Source organism: Sciurus vulgaris (genome assembly GCF_902686455.1).
Source record: "Sciurus vulgaris genome assembly, chromosome: 4".
Lineage (NCBI taxonomy): Eukaryota > Metazoa > Chordata > Mammalia > Rodentia > Sciuridae > Sciurus > Sciurus vulgaris.
In genome coordinates this window covers 135,466,444-135,475,895 of record NC_136464.1, presented here as the reverse complement: position 1 = coordinate 135,475,895, position 9,452 = coordinate 135,466,444, and the positions used below count along the sequence as shown (strand labels likewise).

General features: G+C 31.7%; 1 protein-coding gene across 2 annotated transcripts; it reads left to right on the top strand.

Moving 5' to 3' along the window:
* Nucleotides 1-6,472: 6,472 nt before the first annotated feature.
* On the top strand, nucleotides 6,473-8,269 carry LOC306659204 (E3 ubiquitin-protein ligase RNF138-like; the record flags this gene model as incomplete). Of its 2 annotated transcripts, none has more annotated exons than XM_079136612.1 (2): nucleotides 6,473-6,591; nucleotides 7,927-8,269. In XM_079136612.1, the coding sequence occupies exons 1-2, from the start codon at nucleotides 6,497-6,499 to the stop codon at nucleotides 8,267-8,269; spliced, it is 438 nt and encodes a 145-aa protein (XP_078992738.1). In that variant the 5' UTR covers nucleotides 6,473-6,496. The 2 variants fall into 2 exon arrangements, with proteins under 2 accessions (XP_078992738.1, XP_078992737.1); XM_079136611.1 differs by having other exon boundaries at nucleotides 7,645-8,269.
* Nucleotides 8,270-9,452: the final 1,183 nt, after the last annotated feature.

The window sequence follows — 9,452 nt, the reverse complement described above, 5'->3', positions numbered from 1 at the left end:
AAAAATGTAATGTAATGTGAAATCATAATGGACTAGTTATTTGAACTCTAAGAATAGTGTTGACACCTTAAAGTTCCAATGACTACTTATATTATGGGTTATAAATAGCAAACAAAAAGTTGTAACATAATATATTTTGATAGGGAACAGAAGATCATCATAAAATAAGAAATATACATAAGCTTTAATGATTGTAAGTGCAAAATTGTTGCCCATGTCTATTTCTGTAGGCAACATTAAAATATTATATCATGTGAGAAGTATTAGTTCTGCATATGTGATGCTACTGGAATTCTTGTGAGTGTAATTAATCAAATATTTTAATTATATCAAGAATTTCTGTACTCTGTGATGAAAAAGCAATGTTTTTGTACAATTTCTACTTATCATCTTAGTGCCTTTTTATCAATTACAAGAAAGTGTATATAAATCTAATTTTAATTGCCACTGTGACAAATCAATAAATTGGTTTTGAAAAGTCTTTGCAATTGGTAAAATATGTGAGAAATATTTGCTTTTTTTAAACATTCAATCTTAATTAGACTCCAAGACATTTGTTTGATTATGAGTGGAAGGCATTATATAAGAACAACAACAAAAAAGAGCTTGCCTCAATTATTAGAATAAATATTGTGCCAAAACACACAAATTAATTCTAAAATTTTCAATTTTTGGTAGTATTAATGAGGATCAATTTAAAGTTACAAAATCTGTGTGAATACATTTTTTCCATGTTTTTAATTCATTGGTTTTTCTGAATATCTGTTAGTAATCCAATATTTTTAATATTCTTTGAAATTCAGAATAATTTGGCATGATCATGTGGATTCTGAAAAATCTTTAATATCAAAACACAGACCTATGCATGGAAACTTAGAGATCAACTATATCCATACTCTAAAAATGTTGCTTATGATAGTGTGCAATTTGTCTGGAAAATAAGATATTGAGTATTTTAAAGATGTCTAAATAATTAAATGAAATACTTCCATTTCTAAGAAATAATCCTATAGATTTTTTTGTCATAGGCAAAAAGATATTACCATTTTATAATAGAATACAATTGTAAGCTATATATTAAGCAATTAGTGCACAAATATTTAATAGAATATGTATGTACAACAGTACATTGTAAAGTTTTTAAAACAGTTTTACAAATACTTTCTGTAGTACTATAATATTGGATCTTTCTCATTGTACAATATTAGCAGGAGGCTAGAATTCAAAGCATAAGATAGTATTCTACTAGTTCATTCAGTCTACATTTATGATAATATGTATGATTGATTATGACTGTTTAATGATAGAAGAATAAAACATGGAATTTTCCTACAGCCCTATGCAAAATATTGATCTTATAGTAATTGCTAAAGAAACAACAGCATCACTTAGGGATTGCCATCAGGGAGAGTAAGAAGGGGAAACCACCTCAGTGGGTATAACTGTTGACAACACTCAATTGCCACTTTGTGTGGATGACTTGGGGTATGAATTTATACTGATACTGACTGATAAACACTGAGTTGTCTAGAAAGATGGACTTTCAGGGACAAGGGATCTGAGAGACATGTATGCTGAATGATCAAGGAAATTTGGTAGCTCCTGTTTCTTAAAGATTTTCAAATGAAATTTCTCATTCCATGTTTCTAACTTCTGCTCTGTGTCTCAGATACGGTTTTAGCAAAGAGGGCCTGTGAAGGATGAACAAGTCCTCTCTTTTGCCATTCTCATATCACATAACATCAATGAACTTCTCCTTTCATTGTCCTGACTTTCACTATAATTTACCACGTGGATGCAAGAAGAGTCTCCATTAAAGATGCCAAAAAGTACCTCTGCTTTGCATAGCATGCCTCAATTGACAGATGCCCTGAGTAGCCTATAATGATAATATTATTAGGATTTCCAATGTATCCAGCCCATTATTACCAAATAAATGTTATAGCCTAGACTTTATCCATCTACCCTATTCTCTACCTTCCTTCTGTACCACAAACCAATTAACCACTGATGAAAACTTTAGTGACTTAATTTTGCAGTACTTAAAAGATTGTTCCTTAAAACACCTACATGAGCACATAACACTGATCATAAATAATAATGCTGCTACTGGCTTCAGAATAGCAATGAATGCAAATCTACAAACAATATTGTGAATATTTTCTCATGTACTCCTGATTATATTAATTTTTTATTGAAATCCTTCACTAAATCAAAGAATGAAACAATAATTTCTCTAAATTTCTGTACATGAAAATCAGTTCATATTGAACCTTGGGGTAAATAAAGAAAAATAGGCCTAACATACAAATTTAATTGCAGACATTTATATATAGTATTATAGAATATGTTCCTTTATATTTTATACATAAAAACAGTGGAATGTGGAATATTTCTTTATACCTAGGAATCTGGAGTGCTTATCATTTTTTCCCTTCTATTTTAAATGAATTTTCCCCTCCCTTTTCTTTGCTTCCTTCCTTCCTTCCTTCCCAATTTTTAAAAATTTTTCTTTAACTTTTCATTTTTGTGAGGTATAAAGATATAAATATCAAGACAAAAGACTAAACTGAAATCATATAGTGGACAGTATTATCCATATATTTTTTTCTCCCATATGTGAAATGTGGTAGCATAAAAAAAATTAATCATATTTTCTTAATAAACAAGAACAAATCCTGAATCTCTTAATTAACTATTGCCAGTTTTATTAGCTATACAAAATAACCCTTTGTTTCAGAGTTTACTAATAAATATGGACTGGAGCCAAAGTGGTGCATCTCTAATTAGCAGTCACACTAGAAAACATTTCTTTACTAAGGGAATTTCATTTACTCAGATGGTTTATGTAGTGCAGTAATTAAAATCTTCTGTGATAAAACTGAGGCAAAGTTCCATAAATAACAGGACTAAAAATTAAACATAAAGTCAGGTTTATGAAAGGATCTTATCAGATGTATATTTGTAGTATACTTTCTAAAAATTTCTCTCCTCTTTTGTAATACAATTATCTTAATGTTATTGTAAACAGTGTAGATATTCAAACTCTAAAAGTAAATGCTATTTTTGCATTGTCATGAATCTTCAATCATTTCAAAGTAATTGTCACATGAAACTTAATTTATCTTTTCTTTTTAAACCATGTACATATTTCTAAATTTCCTCATTTGCCAAATGTTTGTATTTTTTGTTATTATATTTATCTGTTCCTTCTTTTTTTTTAAATTTGGCTTTTAATATTTTACAGACTGCATTTTGATTCATTGTACACAAATGGGGTACATAATTTCATTTCTATGGTTGTACACAATACAGATTCATACCATTCATGTAATCACACATGTACATAAGGTAATGATGTTTGTCTCATTCCACCATTTTTCATAACCCCTCCCTCTCATTTTCTTCTACATATTCTAAAGTTCCCCAATTATTCTCTCAGTCCCCACCCCCAGCCCCATTATATATCATCACCCACATATCAGGGAAAACATTCAGCCTTTGGATTTTTGGGGCTTGGCTTATTTCACTTAGCATGATATTCTCCAATTCCATCTATTTATTTGCAAATGCCATAATATTATTCTTCTTTATGACTGAATAGTATTCTATTGTGTATATATACCAGAGTTTCTTTATCCATTTATCTGTTGAAGGGCATCTAGGTTGGTTCCACAATCTAGCTATTTTGAACTGAACTGCTATAAACATTGATGTGGCTGTGTTACTGTAGTTTGCTGATTTTATTTGTTCCTTCCTTAGGCTAAATATTATTAATATAATCAATAACTCCAGATAAATATTGGTCTTAAGTTGGTGTTACACAAATATTGCTACTGTATCAATGGTGGTAAAATCATCCTTAGCTTACATCTGCATACTCTGCTGGTACATATAATCACTGGGACTTCCTTCCATATAGTATCAGACTTTATACTGAACAGAATGAGAGAGGCAAGAATGTCAAAAGAACATGACGCAGTTTTGATAGTTACTATTTTGACTCAGTTGTCATTCATTTTGAGGTTTCTTTCCTGGTGTGCCATATGAGAATACTGACTTTGGTAATCTTCCAAGTCAGGTGTTAAACTTCTTATTCTGATAATCAATTTGTGGAAAAGATTTCACACATTTTAGGGTAATGTAGAAATTTATTAATAACTAAAAATAATAGAAAACACCTATCCAAAATCTTACTTGGGTTCTTAATAGCATTGATTTGAAAAGCCTATTATCTTGTTTTTTAGTTGAATTATTTAATTTTAATGAAAACATAAAGGATTATGAGCATTTTTTAAAAAAATTCAACACTATAAATGGCTTACAAAATGTCATTGCATTTTTGTGTTATTTCACAAATAAAGCAGATGCATGTATATGAAAAGTAATAATAACCCAACTTTGAAATTTTTAATGTCTTTTGTGTCAATAGATTCAGTTATGTTCTATTGTATTTTTACAAGCAGATCCAGTTATGTTCTATTTTATTTTTACAAGCAATTCAATGTAAATAATCTAGTTATTAAAGTCCATTGGCAATACAATTTGTTAAAGGGACAGAAAAAGCAATCCCCATGAAGGAATAAATTATATGCATTGGACATTGAGCTAATAGTGATTGAATTCACTATGTTTATACTAGATATACCATTAATTTTACTTTGCCCTTTTAAGTTACATTGTATCACTAATATGGCTAAACAAATTGTAGCTAACAATATTTTACCAAGTGTTTTGAAAACTTTACATACTTTTCAAGTAGGTTGAAAAGGAGCAAGAAGTACTGATAATTAAAGTGATGATAAAGCGGAATACAAAGACACTGAAGAATTTATGCAATGTCATCATTCATTGCTTGTTTGATGACAGATTTTAATAATTTTAAATTAGTTTAACTTCCTGAAGAATGATAGTAAGGATGATCTGATCACTGTGAAAACAAAAAGGACTTAATCAGAAAGTTAATAAACATTAAATATAAGGCAATTTTAAATCAGTAATCTATTTTATTTTACCAAAAATAAAGGTTATTTTCATGAAAGCTGAATGATTATAGTATTTTTTCTGTGGAATGATTAAAAAATAAAATAACATACGTTTGAGAAAAGATAACCTCTTCAACAAATGGTGTTGGGAAAACTGGAAATCCATATGAAGTAGATTGTAATTGAACCCCTGTATCTCATCCTTGTACAAACCTCAAGTCAAAGTGGATCAAGGAACTTGGCATTAGACGAGAGACTCTGATCATACTAGAAAAAAAAGTATGCACGACTCTCTATCATATCAGTTCAGGAACATACTTCCTCAATAAAAACTTGAAAGCACAAGAAGTGGAACCAAGAATCAAAGGGATGAATTCAAACTAAAATGCTTCTTCACAACAAATGAAAAAAATCAAGAACATGAACAGAGACCTTAGAGAATGGGAGAAAATCTTTACCACCTGTACCTCAGACAAAGCATCAATCTCTGGGATATACAAAGAACTCAAGAAATTTACCACCCAAAATACAAATAACCCAATCAATAAATGGGCAAAGGAACTTAACAGGCACTTCACAGAAAAAGAAATATGGGTGTCAAAAAATATATGAAAACAATGTTGAACATCTCTAGCAATTAGAGAAATGCAAAGTAAAACTACATTGAGATTCCAACTCACTCCAGTCAGAATGGCAATTATCAAAAATACAAGTAACAATAAATGTTGGCAAGGATGTGGGGAAAATGTTCACTCATACATTGCTGGTGGGACTGTAAATTGTGCAACCACTCTGGAAAGCAGTATGTATACTCCTCAGAAAACAGGGAGTGGAACCACCATTTGACCCAGTTATTCCACTACTTGACTTATACCCACAGGACTTAAAATCAGCCTACTACAGTGATACAGCCACATCAGTGTTTACAGAAACTCAATTTGCAATAGCTAAGTCATGAAACCAACCTAGGTGCCCTTCAACAGATGAATGGAAAAGTGCTATATATTCACCATGGAATATTACTCAACTTTAAAGAAGAATGAAATTATGGCGTTTGCCAGTAAGTCGATGGAACTGGAGGATATCATGCTAAGTGAAATAAACCAGTCCCAAAAATACAAAGGTCAAATGTTCTCTCTGATATGTGGATACTAAATAATAACAAGGGAGGACACGAGAGGAAGTATGGAAATTTATTGGATTAAACAAATGGGAGTGTTGGGAAAGAAAGGCAGATGGAAATAAGCAAGACAGAAGAATGAGTCAGACATAACTTTCCTAAACTCATATATGAATATATGACCAGTGTAACTCTACACCCTGTTCAACTAGAAGAATGGGATTAAAATTAGAATGGGTTGCATCCCATGTATGCATCAGATGTCAAAGTACACTCTACTGTCATGTATATCTAAAAACAACAAATTAAAATATTATATTTAAACTATAAATCCGGGTCCGCGCAGGGAGTCGGCCCCGGGCCGCCATCGCCTAGTTCTTCTGCCCCGGTCATGGCCGAGGAGCTGTCCGGGGCCAAGTCCTACACCGAAGATGATTTCTACTGCCCGGTCTGTCAGGAGGTGCTCAAAACGCCGTGCAGACCGGGGCCTGACAGCACATAACTGACAGGATTTCCGGATATTGAAGTGATAGTTTCCCTTTGTGTTACCCTTCTGTTCATTATTACTCGGTTACTACAAGAGTGGAGGTAAGAAAAGAAGAGTTCTGTGATGAGGAATGGACTGAAGATGAGGTACTAATTCTAGGGGTGAGGGAGAACACAAAGGGGTTAGGTGAGGTCACATGGTGCTGTTTAACTAGGTATATTTTTAGGACAACCTCCATCATTTTGTAGCCTACCAGAATGTCAGCAAGGATTGGAAGGAGACCTTCTTGAAAAGGTATATCCTGCGCTGACAAACCTGAATGATGACCAGAGTCCCTGGGGAGCTTTTTAAGTAAACTAAAAATTCCCGGGCTCCATTCCAAACTTGCAAAAGAATTTCTGGCAGGTGGGGACTGAAAGTATTTTCATTAAAAAAAAAAAAAAAAAAAAAAAAAAAAAAATTGAGTCAGACTTAAGTTCTGTGCTTGTAGACACAGAATTGAACAAGCTTCCAGACATATTTCTCTTTTCACTTTTTTTTTTAAGAGTTGGGGTTGTATAATTTTGTCAAGAATAGGTAGAATTTTGTGTCCCTAATCATAAATGTTACTACTGATGATTTTTTTTGACAGTCTTCCCTGTTCCTCTATCTTAACTGCACTATTATATTCCTCTATTGTGCTGATTGTGTGAGCCAAAGAGTGTGTGACTTTTCATAATAGAAATGTCAATTATGTTTTGCATCTTAAATGCCTTCATTATTTGGTGCAACAAATACAGTTGTTGGAAAGTATTTTAAGATGTCTAGGGCAAAGTGTAGTCTGTCTTTAATTCATCTTTATTATTATAACTTGATGCCTTGTATTTAAGAAGAAATAAGTTCTGTGATGACAATGAGAGAAAAGAAAAGGAGGAGAGCAGGCAAGATTTGAAATGATTGAGTATCTCGATGAAGTTGTGATGTTTAATTCTATTCATTAAATATTTTAAAAAATGGTCTTATTTTTGGACCATCTGCAATTGAATTATACCACATTTCCATTTGAATCTTAGTTTCTGTAGAAAATGTTTCCTGACTGCAAAGAGAGAAAGTGGAATACATTGTCCCCTATGTCGTGGAAATGTGACTAGAAGAGAAAGAACGTGTCCAGAACGGGCCTTAGATCTTGAAAATATCATGAGGAAGTTTTCGGGTAGCTGTAGATGCTGTGCAAAACAGATTAAATTCTATAGCATGAGACATCATTATAAATCTTGTAAGAAGTATCAGGATGAATATGGTGTTTCTTCTATCATTCCAAACTTTCAGATATCTCTAGATTCAGTAGGGAATAGTAATAGGAGTGAAACGTCCACATCTGATAACACAGAAACTTACCAAGAGAGTACAAGTTCTGGGCATCCCACCTTTAAGTGTCCCTTGTGTCAAGAGTCAAATTTTACCAGACAGCGTTTACTTGATCACTGTAACAGTAACCACCTATTTCAGATAGTTCCTGTGACATGTCCTATTTGTGTGACTCTTCCTTGGGGAGATCCTAGCCAGATTACTAGATATTTTGTTAGTCATCTAAATCAAAGACGTCAGTTTGATTATGGAGAATTTGTAAATCTTCAACTAGATGAAGAAACCCAATATCAAACTGCCATTGAAGAACCTTTTCAAGTAAACATCTGAAGCCTGTAGACATCTCTGGATCTTTGTACCTGCAAGTGCCCTCTTTAAGGGGAAAACTACATGAAGTCACCGTTTCAGCAACTTGATATGTATATTAATAAAAGTAATTCAGTCTATTGTTTTAAATTTTTTAATTGATAAATAAAGGTTGGGCCACCCAAAAACTTTATCCTCTTGACAAGTTAAAAAATGACAGTTATGACATTACTTTAAAAGGATAAAAAAGATTGTATTTCACTAAGGTAGTAGTGAAAAGGGAATCCCTGTTTTACTTTTATCATTTTTATATTACATATTTTTGAATTTTTCATTATTATTATGTTGCTTTTGAAATTTGGTGCAGTTTCTCCTATTTATTGTACACAGAATGAAAACTTGAAGTGCTAAATGGAAGAATCCAAAGGAAATTTTTTAAACACAGATTATAGCTGAAGTATTCAACTATAAGAAAATTGTATTTATATAACATTTAGTATTTTTGAAGACTAATGAGATTTCTTTAATAATTTTAACTCTTTAAAAAGTAAAAGTTCATTGTAAAAACATTTCCTTTTTGCTATTAGAAGGAAATATCAAGAGAAAAATTTATTTCTTTTGGGTAGTTGGTAATTCAATCTTATTTGTTTGACTAATTTGTAAGCTGAAGTACTAAGCTGAATAACAGTGGTTTTGCCACAGAATTTTCAATAGCCAGTGTTTCTCATTAGCTAAGATGAAACTTAGTAAAAACTTTCAGTTGGTGATATTACATTCTACAGATATACTTAAATGAGAAATTTAAAGAAATTCAAAGCTAAAGATATATATGTACATACACTTTTGTGCATATATACATAACATACATATACATATATATCTTTGCATGCAGTTTTTCAGGTTATACATAATTTTTATTAAGGATTTAAAAAATGAACAAGCAATATAGGATTGAATTATCTGATTTGATTAAAATTTTGTATATAACCAAACTTTTTAAAAGCAGTCAAATGCTAAGTGGTATAAGTTGGTTGCTATTACACCTTAAAAATTGAGTTTATACACAATTACCTGTTGTTATGGTGCTCATTTGTTATTCTCAAAAATAATGCATGGCTATGATGTAGTGAAAACAGATTTTACCAGCCACAGTTTCACTACTTTGTAGTCAAAACTAAGTTTGTTCTTAATATTCTGTAATGGGAAT